Raw genomic sequence first — 20227 nt, 5'->3', positions numbered from 1 at the left:
GGGCACCACAAGTATCATTTAGCTGCTTGGGGGTTGTTGCTATTAGGAAGGAGTATGGGGGGTTGGGCATTACCAACCTAGCTGATTTTAATCTTTGTATGCTTGCCTCCTGGGTCAAAAGATATGCCTTTGGGGATGGTAAGATTTGGAAGCAGATTATTGATGCTAAATATGATACCCATAATCCAAATAGTTTTAGTTGTACCAGGGATGGGGCTTCCCCATTTTGGAAGAATGTTATTTGGGCTGCTAAAGTAGCCAATATTGGGTATTCCTGGAAAGTGGGTAATGGTGAATCTATTAGATTTTGGAAAGATAAGTGGTGTGGTCAGAGTAGTTTGGCCACTCAGTTCTGGGATCTTTACAATATTGCAATTTAGCATAATGTGACTGTTGCAAATGTATGGGATGGAACTAACCTGAAGATTAATTTCAGGAGGTGTTTCTCCCAGGACATGATGCAGTCCTGGAATGATTTGTTTGATTGCATTAAAAATGTGCGGCTAGTGAGTGGTGTTAATACTTTAGTGTGGAATTATGAGACTAATGGGATTTACTCAGTTAGTTCTTTATATAAAATAGTTAACTTTAGATGGGTTATCCCTGGGAAAGGACCGAAAGTGTGGGATGTTAAAATTCCTCCTAGGGTTCAGATTTTTATTTGGCTTGCTTTGAATAATAAGCTGCTTACTAGAGATAATCTAAGTAAGAGACAACACTTAAATGATCTAACATGTCTGTTTTGTGCGGAGCATGAAACAGTGGGTCATCTGTTTTTTGAGTGTGTGGCTGCGAAGGAGATCTGGAGAGATATTAACGATCTAGCAAATACGGCTAGTATTACTAATTTTGCTTCCATGTTAGAGTGGTGGCATAATAACTCGAATACTTCTCTTAAGATTTACGAGGCTATAGCTATGTGGGCCTTATGGAAACTTCGCAATGACATGTACTATGTGGTCTAATATGCAGGGTGTGTGGAGAAAGATGGCAGCTATACTATCTACATGGGAGATCCTTTACTCAGGCCCTGTCAAAGACAGAGTGTGTTGCATGGTTGCAAGACTGGAACAAAAGATAAGAGAGCCCCCTCTGCTCATGTGGCCGGACCCTGGGTAGGACAGAGAGACTGCAATGTGATGATTGCTGCGCCTGGTGGGGATAAACTTTCTCTGCCACCCCTGAAGGCATGTTCAACGTGGCCGGTGAGCCTGAAGAAGATGATGTAACACCGCTGTGGTGCGATTTCCAAAATTATGTAATTTCAGGCGTACTTGTCAGTCCATGGTTGTGCAGCTTTTGGGTAATTTCTGTTGTTTTAGTTCTGTTTTAGAGGGTGGTGTAGTAGGGTAACCATAGTGCTGCCTAGTTGAGACTTTGAGATGTTGTTTAATTGAATTTCGCCTGGTTTCATTGATCAATGCAATGGAGCCGGGGCTCTTCGAGCCCTTTTCCTTTAAAAAAAACAATCATGCTTTTATCCTTTCTTCCAATCATCCGCGATTGTGCTTTGTAGCCAACCCACTCTCACAACACCACCGTTGGAGTTTGTAGTTACTCTTTATCCAACGTGTCAGTCAGCATTGTGCACCGGTGTTTTTCAAACTCTAGCAAATCGTCGTAGGTCTGTAACTCTGGAGAGATTGCAGTGTTGCAGCAATCTTCGTCCCACCTTCAACGATACTAATCATGGTGGTTTCTATTCCCGCCTCACACTTTTGATAGCATATTTTCAAAATAATTTCGCAAACTTAATTATCCACAAAAGAGGCTCTTTTTACCTCTCATTTCCTTAATCCAAGGATAGCATGTGATCCGAGAGTTAAGACCTCGTAACCCGGGGAGGAACAATATATGTATTGACACATGAATAAAAAATTCACTTTATAGTGTCGTCACAAAGTTTCTCTTCTTATTCTTCTTCGACAACAACAAACAAAATGTACATAAAGAAATGGTCTATCTAGAACACATCTAGATATACTCTAATTATTGCACATCTAAATGACTCAATCAAATTAGAAAGAAAAAGAAAAAACAATGGCACGAGATTTAGATGTGCAATGCTTAGGGCGCATCTAGATATGCTTTAACAAAATTGAGAAAGAAAATAAGGTGTGTAGGCAAGAAAATCAAACTAAAACAAAGACCTTATTTACATTGTTGCGTGGCGATTTGCTTTGTACAAATTTAACTATAGCACAATGTTGGCACAAACCCAAAGTTCTAGTCACTTGCCTGAACCATGTCCTTTCACTCTTCCCAGAACATGGCCACTAAACTCCAGTTCAACTATGTCTGCGTCTGAGCACAAAACCCATGATGTCGCTCCCCTGCAAGCATCTCTCGCTGGCAAAGGTTTTTCATGTCTATAGACATGAGGGAGAAGCTGGAACACACCTCTGTCGACACCTCTCCTCCCGTCCCAGCCAACAGCCTAGGTGCGGCGATGGCGAGATGGTCCTCATTGCCCTCGTCCTCCTTACCGGCCATGAGATTTCGTCTCTGCATTGCTTCCACACTGTTTGCTGCTGCAATCCCCTATCTCGAAAGACTCTTCCAGGCTCCTTACACCCTGCTCATTTTCAACAATGCTTGCTCGATTGCCCATGGACTTGAATGAATGTTAATTCTTGGTTTTCTTATTTCTTTAAATATTTAAATTTCAAATATAAATAGTTCTAATAAGTAGACTCGTTTAGGCATAAGCTAATTTGATCATGACACTCAACGTAGGCCCATTTAGCATCTTCGACGCGTTTGATTCCCAGGGCTTCTTGACTTTCTTGCTCCCCTGAAAGAAACCACCACGCGGTATCGCTCTGCTCAAGTGGCTAGCGACTCAACAAATTCCAAGCGCAAAAGGTCAGCTTTGCTCGACAGGATCGACCATGCGTGTTTGTGCACAGTGGCGACGGGCCAGATCTAAAAGAGGGGTGCAATTACGTACTAAAATTGTGCTAAAGTAAAGAAACTTATTTTGAGACGGAGAGTATAAATGAATCACCAAGCAACGCCACCATTTAGGCACGAGCCGGAAGCTCCTGGTTTTGGGAAGCTCCTGGAAGCTTCCGGACAATTTTCCTTTTTTTTTCTTTTTGGGTTTCTGGACGGTTTTCATTTGGTTTTTTCTTTTTCGTTTACTTTTTCTTTCTTTTTCTAAAAAATGCATGCATTTTTTAAATATTTTGTGAACAGTCTCCCTTAAATCCATGACTTTTTCCCTCTCAAATATGTGGAAAAAAATTCTAAATTTTTGAAAAAAAATCTCAAAGTCGTGAACTTTTTTTAAAATTGTGAAACATGCAATTTTTTTAAATTTGTGAATTTTTTTGAACTAGTGATTTTTTTTTCCAAATCCGTGAACTTTTTTTGAACTCGACTATTTTGAGTTTGTGAACAGTTTTTTGATTTCCTGAATTTTTTAAATGCATTTTGGTACCGATTGGGCTTAAGGGAGGCAGCCAAAGGCCTCCTAATTTTGGTACCGGCGGCGTCATCCTGGATGATGGTAAATGATGAATCTACCCTTTAAAAGAGTAAAAAAATATTACAAGTATTGATCCCACATAATTTTGGTACCAATCCAACAGGTACCTCCTATTCTACCACTGTTAAATTGGGGTGGATGAACGGCTCCAAAATTGTCAACAACTATAAAAATTTGTAAATAGTACTCCCTCCGTCTCAAAATAAGTGTCGCTGAGACGAAGGAGTATTACAGTAACAAAATACTCTCTATTTTCATTTACTCTGCATATTTGGTTTGTTTTAAGTCAAACTTTATAAACTTTGACTAGGTTTATAGAAAAATTTATTAACATCAACAATGCAAAATCAATATCATCATCTTCATCATATATATTTGTTAAGGCCAATGTTCATAATGTTTTCTATAAACCCGGTCAAAATTTATAAAGTTTGACTCAAGACAAAGCTAGTATACAGAATAAATAAAAACAAAGGGAGTATCTTCCTAATTATGCTTCTAAACCTTATAAGAGGCTCCAGTTTGTACTGAACATTCGGTTTTACTTTGTAAGATCATATGTGTACTTCCGTAACCAATGGAAAATGATAGCACGGGATACATACAACCAGTTTGTCAATAGTAGGCTATGTGTGTAGGTATATATTTCTATTTTTGCCGGTTGTGGCTTGTTTATTTGTCAATCATGTAATTGAGTACCGGAGCTTGATACGTGGACTCTAATAAATACTGGTTGTGTGCATTGTAATGTGCACCAAGTCAAACTATAAAAAAAAGTGCACTTTTGCCGAATTAGGCTGGCTATAGTGGGAGTAACATAACCGGTAACATGCACTTGGGACTAACAAACATGCTTATGTGACACACAATTAAAGAAGAGATAGAGGGTTAGAGTAACATAGATAGATACCGTATCATGTTAAATGTTATGCTACTTTGTGTCATGCATGGCAATAAATATGATCATGTATGGTACTACTTTATGATACTATACACTATGAAGATAATATCATACACTAGTGTCATATGCATGATACTAGTATATGATACTCCCCACTATGAGTAGCCTTACATTGTGACAAACATGCTACTTAAGTCAATTATTCTGCATGTTTACTTTGCTGGTTAATCCTGTCAATTTAGTATATATTCTTGGAAATTTAGCACAAAGGAAGCAAAGAAACAAAGTGAAGTTGGAAAATCTGCCTGGTTTTTGGGCGGGCGATGGTGAGCTTGTAAACTGGGATGTCGTATGGTGTACCGAAGACAGAGATGCTTTCACTCTGTCCATTGAAACTTTAAAAGGCATTTTGCACAGCAAGACTTCATGTGTGTATTGATTGCAATGCGATGCTATGCTAAACAAGGAACAACCTTTGCAAGGAAGAGCTATACAATCTGACAAACTTTCCAGAACCTAGCGCCTCCAAAATATACTAACATTACGGGTGACCAAAAAGAAAGGAGCAGAATTGGTGCATTAGCGCATACACTGTTTTAGGTACGTATTACCGCTCATGTCTGATGCGATTCAAGAACTCTGGAAGAGGAGGATGATTTGTTTACACAAGCACTTGCTAGTCAACCACACGCATAAGGTGACCCACACACTCTTCACAGATGCATTCTGCCTTGTTTTTTCGACTAACAATTGAAACAGATAAATAGCGCTTCTGCGGCGAATTCCTCCTCCCATGGACCTATTCTACATGATACCTGACTAATTTGTTGCTTCTACTTGATCAAAATGGTTAATCGTCCTCCTCGGGAATGAAGTCCCTAACCTTCACATCGGCGTCTTCCCCGTACTGGATGCAGTTGTCGATGTTTGACAGCACATACTGAATGCTGCAAAAGCAAGGATGGTCAGGCATACGAAAAAACACAACCAGGTAGATAAATCTGCCATGGAAATAACTGGAAATTTAATATCAGCATGGAAAATGGAAGTGTTGCTCAAGTGTTTTGTTTCACTGCAGCACTATACTTCAAATTTAACCAGATATAGCACATAAATTTCAACTCAACAATCATCTCAAGGTGGAAATTTTCCCGCTCAGTATAGTGCTGATTCCATAATTATTAGTACTACTAGCATAATGCCCGTGCGTTGCTACGAAACTATAAAATACAATGAGCTATTTCATTGCTTAGAGCATAATTTTGAGTTGGAGTCACATTTTTGCATTTGTTATTCGTGCATTCTGCAAGTGTTGGTCTCACATGAAAGTAGTAGTGTATTTGTTTATTTATTTTATACCTCACATGTAAGTAAACGTGCATTTGTTTATTTATGTATCTTGGGAGGTTGCTGGTCTCACATGTGGGTAAGGGTGTATTTTTTTAGTGATGAAGGTTGTTGGTCCCATATGTGAACTCACCACCAACTCCAACCTTTATAAGTAGGAAAGATTTTCCAGAAAGACCAGACAAGTACTCCCTCCGTCCGAAAATACTTGTCATCAAAATGGACAAAAAAGGATGTATCTAGAACTAAAATACATCTAGATACATCCCTTTTTATTCATTTTGATGACAAGTATTTTCGGACGGAGGGAGTATATGACAGCAAAAAAATGGAACAACCGCACAAAAGTGGTAAAAATTGTCAAGTGTGCTATTATACCACCACCCCACCAGAAATATGAATCTGGCAAGGAGGGAATGTGTCTTCCAGATAAATGTTAAAGTTGCATCCACAAGCATACTAGTAGACGTAGCATGTCTAAGGATCAGAAACTCAAGTGGCAAAGGGCTTCTTCGATCACTTGAGCAGAAAAGAATGAATTCTTAGGCGTGTAAAGAAGGGCTGAGATTTTAATTAAACCAAGAAAACAAACAGGAATACCTGCTCTCCTTCCTCAAATCAAGTGGTATGAAATTCACCATGTTGTAATCATCAACCTACATGAATGCTGACATCAATATTGGACGCAGAGATACAATATTAGAGCAAATTACCTACCAAAACAGGATACAGAGCTTTCCTTAAGAAATTTTTTTCATCAGAAACATAGCAGTTCAAAGCAAGAGATTCACGACCGGCAATTATGGGTTTATGGCATAACAAAGACATAGTTGACCACAATATATTGAAAGTTATAGGGCTTCATACAGCATGAGATTTTTTTATTTAGTTTACAGGTTCAAGACATACCAGTTCAGCTAAAGCCTTGTTTAACTTGTGAAACCGAGGTGCCATCTGCCGATTCAGCTGTGACAGAAGAACCTGTGCCTCAGGGTTCAGATAGCTAAGATAGAAAAACATCATCAGTAAAAAAAAAGGGCAACCTTATAATGTTACAGCTAATTATGGGAGAAAAAAATTAAAGAGAACATACTCTTCTACATCTTTTTTATTGGAAACCAGGTCCATCTTTGAAAGGATGTTGATATGAGGAAGCTCAAGTTGAATCATAGCAGAAAGAGAAGCCATGCAACCGCTAATGTATTTCGTGACATCACTGACAAACTGTACCAAGAAAAACAAACAGATATCAGTCTGGGGTTTGAGTTCAGTGTTGTCGTAAAGGAAAACTACATTAGTGATTCAAACCTGCGAATCCAAAAGGTACACAGCGCAAACAGTGAAATTTTTCCGTTTCAGATACTCAACAAAGTTACGCAGGACTGGAACATGAGTGAAGAGTTCAATCTGGCCTGCCAAAGCAAGATGTGGAACATTGGGTTAACTGCCTTCATGTAATGTTAAGCAATCTAGGTATCTCAGATTTTTCATAAAATAAGACATAGTACAGAACCACATAAGAGATAGGTAAAGATGGCACCATGTACACAGTAGTGTATAATTTTAACATAATAAGAAGTAAAAGGAAATTCATTACGTTAGGCCCATATAGGTGGTAAGAATAGTAGGTGGCATGAAATAGTCTAACAAACTAACAAGATATAAACATGCATTAAGAATATTACCTGGACAATCAAACACAAGATAGTCATCATCCAAGTAGTTTTCCAATTGTTCATCCAACCAATCATCTAAATTGTCTTCAAGGTGCCTAAGGGTTTCTTAAGGAAACAACAACTGCCAGCATAAGATCCTAAAATGATACTCCCTAGGTTCACAAATATACGATGTTCTAGCTTTTGTGAATCGGATGTATATAGACATGTTTTAGTGTGTTTGTTCACTCATTTCACTACATATGTAGTCCATACTGAAATATCCAAAACATCTTATATTTGTGAACGGAGGGAGTAGTTTTTATGTCAATAAAGAGTATTCACATCCTCTTTGAATTACATAAATGAGTTCAGCCAGATCCTAGATTACAAAAAGAGTTCTTGATTCACTAATAAAATTCACAGCATGGCAATGTCATTCAATCCAAAGTGTGAAAGGCGGCATCATGTAAATGACTTCAACAAATGGAGCAGCAAATTGAAACTATAACTTAGCGTCATAGTATCTACTATCCAGATAACAAATCATGCAGGTACAGCAAAAGTGCAAAATTATTTGCCCCTGGAGCATCTACAAGTAACTTCTACTGGTGAAAACAAAACAGAAGGTGGTTCAGTTCTAGATATAACAAAGTATATGCGCAAACATCGCACAAAGATATAATGAAGTATGATCTAGATGATGCACCAGTTCTAACTGCCGCAAAAGTAGGTCTTCCAAACTAACATGTAATAAATCTGTGAGCATCAATATTCAGCTACTAGAGGAACAATTGCAGGGATGTGCTATAAGACCAGTTCAGCGTCAGCAGTGAAATGCTTCACCTCCAACCCGCTTATAAGTACCAACACAGAGCAGAAATACATTATAGACGATATGCCAAAAGGGGCCCCTTCATAACCAAATAGCTTGGAAGACAGCAATCAACAACAAATTAACATGCTTTCAAACAACAGGATACTCCATGCAATAGATGAGGCCGCCATTTGGTCCCATCCCAAGCTCCTCCATGACATCATCCAGTGATATGAGCTCTCTAATATCTACAAAAATATCAAACAGAGGTGAGTAAGAGCCCTATTGTAAAAAAAATGTGCACAACAGCGTGCAGGAAATCTTACCAGTAGATACAGGATAGCTGAAGTGCTCTGCAGCTGGATCCAGGTTGACCATATGAATCCTCCTGCCCACCGTCTCGCAGTGTTGATACAGACCAGAGCAGTAGGTCGACTGCAAACGATTAACAACTGATAAGAAAACACTAGGTATTCCTCAGCTTCTCCATAACCATACTCTAACCTCCCGTGCAACCCACTCCAATCACTCAAATTCTTTGGAATATATACATACAATACAGGTAGCACGGCACAAACTTGGTACTAAAACAAAGCAGGAGTGCAACCATGCAAAATAAGCAGCGGCAGAAGCAGAACCCTAGTTGGTCAGAGCGACGAACCAATCCGTCCCCAATCAAATTAAAGCTGGAGATTGAGTTAAGCACGGAGCGAAAGAGGGAGCGGGCGGGAATCGGGGACAATCACCTTGCCGCTGCCGGCGGGGCCGATGACGAGCTGCGCGAAACCCATGGTCGGCGTTGGGCTACCGGAGGATTGGAAGTTGCGGGGTGAGCTGCGGAGAGAAGGCGAGGGAGAGGGGGCGGCAGGGAATACGGTCGGGGACCCGCGACGGCCGACGGACGACGGCCGTCGAGGTGGGTGGCGGGCTGTCGGCGGAAGGTGAGAGCGGACCGCAGCCGGGGAGTGGCGGCGTGACGGCGTGAAAGGAGGAGCGATTCTAACGCTGACCGCTCACATAGCGGCATATAGCCGCCTCAACGGTAGACTTTAGTGGGCCAGCCTCTCTCACGGCCCACTAACACATATATCATTCATATTTTCAAATTTAAAATGTTAAAAACTGAAATTAATAAATAATTAAATGTTGACATAAATTACTTTTAATAATATAAAGATAACATATATGCAAAAATTTGTCCATGACAACAAAATAAATGTTCATATATTTTAAATTATTTATGAAGCTGAATATAAGTGTTCATATATTTAAAAATATACAGTATATCTCATACTTAAGAAATGTTACCGCGTAAAACAATTAAAATACATATTTTGAAAACCAAATCACACAATTTGGAATATTTTCTATGCCTATGAGAATAGATCTTCATGTAATTTCAAAGCTATTCATGTATTTTCTTAAACAAAACATAAAAAAATAATTAAAAAACAAAATATGAATAAAAAATAATATAATGATAATATAATAATCCCTCCGTTCCTAGATATAAGTCTTTGAAGCTCCTCCATATGTGGTTCATAGTAGAATCTCTTCATAAACTTATATTTAAAAACGAAGGGAGTATAACTTTGTGAGAAAGTGAGCGGATATGAACACAGGTTTGTCGAATACATAAAATATAATCGATCACTCCTGTGGGCCTTCCGCACGGATGTCCCATGCGCGCCTTCCTTACGACCTGGTTAGTCAACGATTGTATATCTCTATCTCTAATCTCTAGTCTCTAATCTCTAATTTCTACTATTTAAAAAAATGTTAGGTTCCCATTTCATGTTTGTTCCCACTACTTCTTCGTCCAACCTTCCACATGAACTTATCTTGTGAACAGATTTCACTTTAATTTACTTACCAAACTTTTAATGAAATATAAGGTAATTCACAGTCAGAATTTGATGAACATTTATTTACACAATCGCATTATTATTAACAGGTGAATCACGAGCTAACTTATTAGAATATTTATATCCCGTTACAACGTACTAGCATCGTGCCTTTCTACTCATCATCCCTTCATTCAACCTTGCTTGTATGATAATAAATGAACTTAATTTACTTACCCTCTGAACCAGTTTCATTTTAATTTACTTACCAAACTTTAAATCAAAATATAAGGCAATTGATGGACAGAATTTGATGATCATTTTACAATCATATTATCATAGACATGTAAGTCACAATCCAACAGACTAGAAGATTTATATCCCGTTGTAACGCACGGGCACTGTTCAGTTTGCTCCAAAAAAAGTCAACGATTGTATAGCAAGTGAGCACAGGTTGTTCTACGTGTGCGACTGATTGTACTAGTTTTTCCTAAAACCCGTAAAAATACTTGTTTTCCCTACAAAGAAAAAACAAGTGGATATACTAGTACGTGTGTATGCTTTTCTCCATGTGGTTTTTGCATTCCGTTTATTATTAGCAGTCAACATCCATTTGAAAATTGTTTTAGTCGCTCTCTTCAAAGAACATGTTTCGTACAATTCAAAAAAGTGTACGTTACATTGAAAATGCTTTGCATAAATCAAATAAATGCTTCATACCATTCAAAAACTGTATGTCATATTTAAAGAAATATTCTTGTGGTTCAAAAAACTTTCGTAAATTTTTTTAAAAAATATTTTTATACAATGTAAAAAATGTTCAACTTGTATTTGAAAAATGTTTAACATGTAGTAGAAAAAAATGTTCAAAACATGTATTTTAAAAAAATGTACATTCATGTATTGAAATTTTTTCAACGTGCATCAAAACAATGTTTCACATGTATACTAAAAATGTACAGTGTGTATTTTTAAAAAGTAGACATGTGTCGAAAAAAAAAGAACTCAAAGAAAGCTGGAAAAGATGTATATGACAATAAGGTTTCCTATATATAAGAAAAATATAAAATGTACAATTTATATGAAAAAAGTAGATATCAAAACATATACTTGGAAAAAATGTTAATCATGTATTTGAAAAATGGTAAATGTGTATAAAAATATTCCTGTTGTATACAAAAAAATGTACAATCTATATGAAAAAATGTATCTGAAAAATGTTAAATCTGTATAAAAAACATTTCTATTGTATATAAAAAATGTACAATGTGAACGGAGGGGAGGCAGAGTTGCACGTGGCAGGGCGGGGCATGGGAGGCGAAGCGGCGGCTACCAAGCAGAGGAGGCGGAGCACATGAAGGAGGCGACGCTCGGCGATGGTGGCAGCGGCCCGAGGTGGAGCGGTGCATGCAGGCGGATGCGCGGGGCGCTTCCGTCCTGAAACTTCAGCCAGCCAATTTCTTGAGAAAGACTTTATTCCCGTAAACATGCGGGACAGGAGGTGATTATACGGGATCCTTAAAAAAAACGGATTTACAGGAAGGCGCTTTTCTAGGAATACGGGATCTACTAGAGTTGCTCTAAGGGGATACGGTATCTACTGGAGTTGCTCCAAGGCTTTCAGAAAAGGAAACTTACAGGTATCAAAAATCAGATGCAGATCTTAGGAGAAATTTATGTTATACCACATCCAAGTCGAAGGTACTGATCCTTTCGACTTGTATAATATATGCACGGTGGTAAATACAGGACAAGTTGCACGGTTGCACCGATGATGCTACTGATCTAGTATTTGAATTTGTACAAGATGCACGGTGTTATTTGAGCATGTAAAAAATAGAGAGGGAAAAAATTGCACCGATGAAAAGCTTGTAGAGAAACGGAAGAAATAAGTTGTTCACATGAACTTGTGACCACAACAGATTCATACGGAGCATCTAAATAAGGGCAATCGAATTACTGATCGATGGTCCCAATTTCCATCTAAATAAGGGCAATCAAATTACGGATCGATGAGCTCAATTTCCATTTGACATCCAAGATTGCGTACCAAATGGTGTTACAAGGAAAAGAGGAGAAGGCTGACAAGATGATACATCAATGATAGTACGCAAGAACATAGCTATCTTTATTATGTGTATAAAACTAAAATAATACTGTAATAATTAAGAACCTTTGAAGAGTATATGAGTCCCGGATGGTTGCAGCAATATCATGATCTGGTAGCCTTGATGTTTGGGGCCAAAGAACTGAGCTGGTGAGTGGTGACCTTGCAGGCCATGGCCAATCGCATCGGCAAACCATGTAACATTTCTTCTGGTACAACACCCAGCTGCTTGCAAGACCATCTTTCTTTATGGCATGATTCTATTGCATTGTAGGGGATGGATGTATCATGTCCACGAGGCACCAAGTCATATACTTTAAATTTTGTGAATCCTAAACCTTTGAATTGTCAGTGTGCCGACAAAATTGCCTTCTGGCTAGACAAGAAGAAATCAAGCAGTCTGGAGCTATTATTTACATGGAGTCTGTTATGGCATGGGATCACATACTAGTCATGCCATCCTGAAATGTAATGCTCTACACCTTTGGAATATGAAGATCAGCTAACGAAGACGTGAGATCTTCTCTCGATTGGGATCTCCGGCTCTGAAGTGTTGTCTGACCTCTGGTAGGGTTCCGTAATCCACTAGAAAACTGCATCTGACCCAAGCTCCCAACTGAATAGCTATGATATACACCCAAAGATTGCCTGGAAGATTCCATAAGCTGGACGCTGCTGCCTCCTAATCCATGAGTCATGCTGAATGGATGGGGCTCTGACCCAGCGACAGTAGGGCTCAATGGTGTCTTTGTTCTCCCATCACCTGTGCAGAGAGGAAGGCAAGGTGAAGCAAACACAAAAGTTTGATGTCTTAAGAATGATGAAAGTGTAACAATCAAATAAAACTTGCAAGATTGTTTGACTACATGTAATACAGCAAATATCTTCACATTCTCCAACAACGTTACTAATTTTGATAGAACAGCATTACAAAATAAGAGTGCTGTAATGGGTAGAATGACTCACTGAAGTCTCATCACAAAAATTTAGTCAAATATAGCAAGAACTCATATTAAATGAAGTACAGTGAAACAATAAAGATCCTAGGTATTCCAACATGCAAGATTTCTATGTGGTGCTGCTTCTTAGAAGCACTCTTAGTAGGTCAAGTGGTGTAACAAATTTGACATTCAAAATAAAGCAGGGTAATAAATTAAATAGCTTGAAGTCCTAAAAATGGTACTCCCTCCGTCCCAAAATTCTTGTCTTAGATTTGTCTAAATACGGATGTATCAAGTCACGTTTTAGTATTAGGTACTCCCTCCGTCCCAAAATAAGTGTCTTAACTTTGTACTAACTTTAGTACAAAGTTGTACTAAGGCTGAGACACTTATTTTGGGACGGAGGGAGATCTAGACAAATCTAAGACAAGAATTTTGGGACGGAGGGAGTACATGATGGTCATCAATAGAAATGTGAGTAAAACAACACTAGCATTGCAGCCTTTACACGATAGAGGAATAAACACAAGATGAAAGCTCGATACAAAGACAAATTTAAGCACATACCTGAATTAATATGTCTCCATAAATGGAATCTGAAAGGCGATCCCATACCAAGCGCAGAACTACCTCCGCTGTTCGGCCTAAAAAGCGGCAAATAGGATTTGCGGAATGACCTTGGGATGGAATTGCTAACACACAATATTGCACATATGACCAACACGATTGAAATCAGAAACAATACAATAAGAATATTTGGATTTATCTCCCGGTGCAGTAAAATGTATCCTTGAATATCCATCCTTGACAGTGCCTGCCCAGCCTCTAGCAAAGCAACACCAAGAGTCCAAGTGATACTACCTGAACCAATTATCACTTGGTTATCTTTGATCTGCAGTCCCTCTCTCAGAAGTGACGTAATATAAGGAGCCCTGAAGCAGTACTGCTCTATGAAAGGCTGTGGTGGAACACTACTCCTTGCAACATCCCATGGTTTTTCACAAAATTCCTGACCTCTTTTTAGAACGTCAACGAGAGTAGCATCAGGAGTCAAATTGAAAAATTTGAAGACCACATAGAAACCAGACATTGCATAAAACTGCCCATGTGGATGTGGAAAGGTATTGGCAAGAGCACAGGGTTGAAGGTTGCAATCAAATCCAGAACTTGAATTGGACCACTCTGAAAGATTCACTGTTACTTTTGCAAGATCACTACATTCTTTCCACTGAGGAGCCCCGATGAGTTCAACAGCTGTTCCCTGCTTCTCTTTTCCTGTTGTCTTTGCTGAAACACTGGGACTTCCATCTTGTTTGAGTGGCTGGCAGTAAGAACAAACATAATCTTCCCTGTATCCAGTTTGTAGACAAGGATGTTTGACCTGAACTTTGCCATTACCAGCTGTTCCTCCCAGCATCTTCACCAGATGTGCCACAGATTTATCGAATGCATCATTTAATCCATAACCAGAAAGAGAATAAGCACTAAGTTGATGATTGACAGAACCAATGGTCAGACCAACACCTGTGTCACCTTGGACGGCTTTGTCAGTCTCAAATGTCACCTGTAATGATGATCCGCCTAAATCAAGTGAACCATAAGTCATTTCAGAAGCAGAAGATGCAGTGCCAAGCATGTTCAGGTGGTGGTTAAGAGCTACCCATCCATAATAAGCTTCTTCCATGCCACTGATGATCTTAACTCTGTCTCTACTACAAGAAAATGATGAATTCTTCAGAACATCCCAAGCCTTATCCATAAGCCACTCTGAATCTGCAGTGGGTAGCTTGCGGACACCAGCTGTGGCATATAGAAAAACAGGAGTGTGCTTGTGTGCGCGTCTTGGGATCTGCCGCTCAGCCATTTGAAGGAGGGGCTCTATTGCCTTCTTCATACCAGTTTCATTGTGAACAAGCTTGCTCAACCCAGGTTCAGTTTCCATTCGTTGATAGGCACGCCCGATTAATTTACCAGATTTTTTCTTAGGAGCATTTCCTAAAGGTTTCAAAGCAATAGGAAATGAATTTCCATCATTATGATTGATGGACCACTCGTAAACATACACTCTTGTACCAGTGCTGCCACAATCAAGAATCACATAGTATTCAGAGCTACCTTCTGAGAGAAAGACATGGAAATATCTCAAAGAAGCATATATGAAGCACACCAATAGGATCAGACCAACAGCCCAAGCAACTGTTCTCATCCATTTCTTTCGATTTGTTGGTGACGATGGGGGCGTTCTCTCTTTGGAAAAGCTTGCTACAGGACCTTCTCTTTGAAGCGTGCGGACAGGCTTCGCATGCCCTGAGCTCAGATCACCACCAATGCTAGAGCCCCTTTCTAAAGTTTCAATTCTGGAGAAAGTTGGCAAATCTTGAAGAGAAGAAGAAAGCCGCATAGCTGCTTCTTTTGTAGTTGAGGTGGGAACTATTTAAAGATCACTGACAATGAGTGATAAGGAGTGACGTGGGCAAACAGAAGCAAAAGTCATAAGTGGGCAGCATAATTAGCCAGACAGTAAATTAATCCAACACCACCTTCGCACAGCCTCTGCCTGCAACAAATTCTGTATGTTAGATAGAAATATACTAACACGCGGACATCGAATAGATAACACTAGAATTTGAAGAACCTACACGCTGGGCATTCAGAAATTAGTAAACAACATTCGCATGCTCAGTACAGTGCAAAGCAAAAGACTAGCGGCTAGGATAATATCACGCTATCTGAGAGATGACAAATTGTGTCACCCAATCACAACCTAGAACATACAGCGATATCTGACTTTGCCAAAGACTAATCTGCGATCATGGAACCACAGCCAAGACGCCGATTTTCCATCGACTCGGCACTCAGGGATCACAACCACCAAGCCACCGACAAATTGCAGGTTTAACCGGGGGGCACAGGGGTTCAGCTGAACCTCCAATTGGATCGACGCAAACAGACTTCTACAAGTAGCATTAGCTCAGGGAACCGCTACAATTGGATCGACATAAACAGACCTCTACAAGTAGCATCAGCTCAGGGAACCTCGTGCAGTCCTATATGAGATCGATTTGGAGAGGAAAGATCTGTTTTGGATATATACTGAATAAAGGAAAAGACTCCAAAGCCTATATACAAGACAAAAACCAAAGTGGAGATAGGGCTTCCTTACCAGCGACGGGAACCGCGTCCGGACGGGACGGATCTTATCCGCTCCACGCCAGTCCAGTACCAGCGGAGCGGAGGGGGATCGGAGACTGGACTGACGCGCGCGGGGCGACGGATTTGGGGATCGAGACGGACAGGGAACAGAGAGAGGGCCGGACGCCGGTAAGATCTGGGACGGAAAAGCGGGCCGCGGCCGGATCGGGCGCGGCGGCGGGGAGGAGGGCGATCCGGTCCTCCCGGGGCGAGCGGGCGAGCTAGCTAGCTGCTTCGGCGGCCGGCGGCGGGTTTGGTGGCAACGCAACGCGGGGGAGCGGCGGCGGAGGGCGGGGGCGGGGGCGGGGCGGGGGAGCCGACGCAAAGGCGGGTGAGGGATAGTGGCTCACTGGCTGCGTGCGGCCCGCAACCCGCGTGCGTGCGCGACGGCGCTGCGTCGGGGCGGAGTGGGCGGACGAAATGGGAACCCAGCGAGGAGAGACGAGCGTGACCTGGACCAAACCAAACCTGGCTAGCATCACCGACCCACGATGTGTTGCCCTTGCGGATGAACGGACGAGGGGACGAGAGAGGTGCAGCCGGCTCCCCCAAGGCCCCCAACAAACAACCTGTCGTACAAAAATCCTACAACAAATAAGTGAAGCTGCTGCTACTTCCTAGTACTAGTGGGAACGACTTGTGTAGAATCTGAGCTTGCTGTACAAAAATAGAAAAAGACATCCTGGACCATTAGATTGGAGATCAATGGTACAGATTTAGGTGGAGGGATCTCAGCCCACTTAATGTAGATTTTACAGAAAACCCCCTACCGACAGTTAGACATGAAATAGGATATTTGCATTATGCACCTCAAGTCTTCGTGAAATACAACTACTTTCAGATATGAACTGTGCTAATGCCCATGTTCTCTTAGTCTGAAACAGCTGGTCTTATATAAAATCTGATCAAATATTTACTACATGAAATCCAGACACATTTATGTGACACCACTAATTTTTCAAGAGAGTCGAACATCTTGGCCACTAAGAAACCACAATATATATAACAAATATTTTAGTACATGACATAATAAGCCATCCCGGATCAAGTAGAACCACGCGTACATGTCAAACTGGAAATATATCAATTTAAGAATTGAAATGATAGCTGCTCGGCAAGCATTTCAGTACTTGAGTACATGAGAACACATCACAAGAGGCAAGCAGAACCACGCGTACATGTCAAACTGGAATTAGAGCAAATTAAGGACTGAAATTATCAGTGCTCAGCAAGCATTTAAGTACTTGAGTACATGAGGCATACAGATCATTTTTAGTATATGGCCGGCAAGACCAAATGGTAAAGACTGAAATTATCATCGCCCAACAAGCTACTTGCTGGTACAAGACCAAAAATATCTATTGTTTTGCCTCGTGTGGTGCTTCCTGGCAATCGAGCTTCCTGCTGGGAGAGAGATGACAACCTCCATGGACTCTTATACACTTCACCAGTTCGATCTACCTAGGTAAACACACCAAGTAAATAGGGGTCAGTCAGAAACATATACCAAATAGCATATCTTGAGAAGAGAGACAGTCCCAGTCATTATATATGTCCAGCTGCATTCAACACTCCAACCTAGGAAACATAACAGAGAGAGTACAAATATTTTGTTGTAGCATAGTTCATTATTCCATTATAGACCTACGACAAATGGATTACAATTCCAGGATTAGTTAAAAGAACAAATGAGAACGATAAATAAGAGGCATTGAGCAATTTAAAGGGAGTTTTATCAATGCCCTGTAGATGCAAATTATTATTCAAATTTGATAGCTATAAACAGCAAACTTGATGGCATGCATTATATTATACCTTGAAATAATAAGAAAACCACATCAGCATGGGAAAATATAAATGAACAAGATGCCAGATAGGCTCATGTCATGGATGAAGGATTAGTACTAAATCACATACACACATCCTTGCTGTAGCGATGCCATAGGTCAGTAAAAATGGAAGGCGCACATATCTCTGGTAAATGATCTATGTATGCCTAATCGTTTCAATAAACCTAGTTGAGTGGTCCTAGCAAGACAAATAAGTGCATGAGTATTTATTATGTGAAGTGTTTGTAATTAAGCACATATTCCCTTTTTGCGTAGAAAATCAAGAGTTTGGGTATGATAGCCAATTTTAAATTCAGACCTGTGTTTTTTTATACAATATCAAAACTTCTTTCTGAAAAAAAGAGCTCCCCTCTCCTATTTCATTTCTGTAAAACCAATGTGTTGCTACAGAGAAAGGGGAAAAACATCTAAAGAACTCTACAAGTGTTCCAGTTTAACACTAGAGCAAGGGAGGCTAAAGTAACCCCTGTACTGGGCAAGCTAAAAAGGTATCTGACACAGCGCAAAGCAAAAGCAGTAGAAATGGAGGCCAACAACTACCATCATTACAAAACCACAACATATCAACTTGTTCCATTTGCTTCAGCTGATTGGAAAGTTGTCTAGCAGCGATCCACCAAACTGTTGGAATTAACAACCTTGTCCATAGAGAATAGTTGCTTGTTTCCTATAGTAGTCCTAGTGATCAACATGACCATGTGATTAGATTAGGAAAGTAACCGGTTTGAAATAGAATCGGAGTTGTACAAGTCGGCTGCACGGGCGCAAATATATCCCTGCATCAGCATATGTATCTTTGCATGGAGAGAGAAACAAAATAGCCACTGTGTCTCATGTGTGTGCATTTTGGCTTGCTGCTGAAGAATCGATGAAGCCAGAGCAGCCTACTTCGTGTACTAGTGCATCTCGCCGGAATAGCTAGATTTGCTAGTGTATTGCTTCCTGGTAGAAACAGGTTAGCGTTTATGTACAGTTGGTGCGCTGCTTCTGGTAGCAATACACAATAGCACAACTAAGTCATAGCAGTAATCAACATGCTGCTTCTGGATAAAATAAGAATCCAACAAATATAAGCATTACCCCCAGAACGGATCTGCTTCTATTGTACTCAAGCTGTTGTTCATTCTTGTTCTGTTGCTACCCACCAACTAAATGGACAGATTCGACATTAACAAGTAGAAAGAATATAAAACTATAGAGATGTAGTACCAATCTAATATACAGTAGCTAATAAAAATTTAACATTTATATTTACCTGAAGAACGAAGAACTGTGGTGGCCTGTTCGCGGAACCAGAAGCGGACGGCCGGGAAGGAGGCGAGGATCCACGACCGCCGAGCTAGTGCTGAATCGCGAGAGGGGGTGGGGGTGGAGGAGGACGGCGGCGAGCTGATCTGGGAGCGAGCGGGGAGGAGGTGAGGAATCCGATCTAATCTGCCACAAACTGCGCCACCGGCAACGAAACGGTTAGGATCCATCGGAGAGGAGATGGATCAGCATCTTCTCTGCGCGAGCCTGCCCAGCTTGGCTCAGGATCTTGGCCGCCGCCGCAGCCGTCGCCGCAGCCGCAGCCGCAGCCGCCGAGAAATTTTCGGTCCGGTGTCGTCGCTGTGTAAGGATTTGGTACAGAGTAGGGAGGGCAGCGAACGCAAATTTGCTTGTAGCGTTGGACCTTTTCACAAATTTTGTTCAAAGATCCCTCCATCCGGTCCTGTGCCATCGATCTCTCATCCGATGGCCCAACATCATTTCTTCTATTTCTCCACCAGAAGCTCAGATTCTACACAAGTCGTTCCCAGTACTAGTAAGTTTGCACGTGCAACGCACGTGTAACCTTAGGAAGAATTTTGAGTTGTCTGTCTTGCATCCAAATGTCTGCTACACTTGTGGAGAACAAAACTTTAATGGTTTACTCATGTCGTTCTCCACCCCATTTGTCCCCGAGTTTAATTTCCTCCATTTTATGATTAACGAAATATTTCATGAACAATTTTTCTTTGTTCATGAAATTTTGTTGAAAAAATATATCATGTCTATTCACCTTCAATCATCCTGTCACTTTCGAAATTGGAATAGTATTAAG

General features: G+C 40.5%; 2 protein-coding genes and 1 long non-coding RNA gene across 3 annotated transcripts; all 3 read right to left on the bottom strand.

Moving 5' to 3' along the window:
- Positions 1–4939: 4939 nt before the first annotated feature.
- LOC119347961 (GPN-loop GTPase 3-like) lies at positions 4940–9213 on the bottom strand. Its single transcript, XM_037616425.1, has 9 exons — positions 8957–9213; positions 8537–8645; positions 8377–8458; positions 7424–7509; positions 7047–7150; positions 6832–6962; positions 6648–6741; positions 6339–6394; positions 4940–5338 (listed from the first exon to the last, which is right to left on the bottom strand). The coding sequence occupies exons 1-9, from the start codon at positions 8999–9001 to the stop codon at positions 5242–5244; spliced, it is 804 nt and encodes a 267-aa protein (XP_037472322.1). The 5' UTR covers positions 9002–9213; the 3' UTR covers positions 4940–5241.
- Positions 9214–12014: 2801 nt separating this feature from the next.
- LOC119347951 (probable apyrase 7) lies at positions 12015–16604 on the bottom strand. Its single transcript, XM_037616420.1, has 3 exons — positions 16266–16604; positions 13670–15659; positions 12015–12924 (listed from the first exon to the last, which is right to left on the bottom strand). The coding sequence occupies exons 2-3, from the start codon at positions 15501–15503 to the stop codon at positions 12638–12640; spliced, it is 2121 nt and encodes a 706-aa protein (XP_037472317.1). The 5' UTR covers positions 15504–15659; positions 16266–16604; the 3' UTR covers positions 12015–12637.
- An 855-nt stretch (positions 16605–17459) lies between these two features.
- LOC119347943 lies at positions 17460–19793 on the bottom strand. Its single transcript, XR_005168602.1, has 2 exons — positions 19400–19793; positions 17460–17755 (listed from the first exon to the last, which is right to left on the bottom strand). It is a non-coding gene; the product is annotated as an uncharacterized LOC119347943 (long non-coding RNA).
- Positions 19794–20227: the final 434 nt, after the last annotated feature.

The sequence above is a fragment of the Triticum dicoccoides genome, chromosome 1B (genome assembly GCF_002162155.2).
Source record: "Triticum dicoccoides isolate Atlit2015 ecotype Zavitan chromosome 1B, WEW_v2.0, whole genome shotgun sequence".
Taxonomy (NCBI): Eukaryota; Viridiplantae; Streptophyta; class Magnoliopsida; order Poales; family Poaceae; genus Triticum; species Triticum dicoccoides.
The sequence above is the reverse complement of the archived record's forward strand: the minus strand, read 5'-3'. Positions and strand labels throughout refer to the sequence as shown.

What these genes read in the sequence shown, in the direction of transcription:
- LOC119347951 (XM_037616420.1), bottom strand. Translation starts at nt 15,503, where the DNA reads ATGCGGCTTTCTTCTTCTCTTCAAGATTTGCCAACTTTCTCCAGAATT. An exon ending in ATGGAGACATATTAATTCAG is followed by an intron (nt 12,925 to 13,669) that starts GTATGTGCTTAA and finishes CTCTCTGCACAG; the next exon opens with GTGATGGGAGAACAAAGACA.
- LOC119347961 (XM_037616425.1), bottom strand. Translation starts at nt 9,001, where the DNA reads ATGGGTTTCGCGCAGCTCGTCATCGGCCCCGCCGGCAGCGGCAAG. An exon ending in GCCCCGCCGGCAGCGGCAAG is followed by an intron (nt 8,646 to 8,956) that starts GTGATTGTCCCC and finishes AATCGTTTGCAG; the next exon opens with TCGACCTACTGCTCTGGTCT. An exon ending in TGTACCTTTTGGATTCGCAG is followed by an intron (nt 6,963 to 7,046) that starts GTTTGAATCACT and finishes TTCTTGGTACAG; the next exon opens with TTTGTCAGTGATGTCACGAA.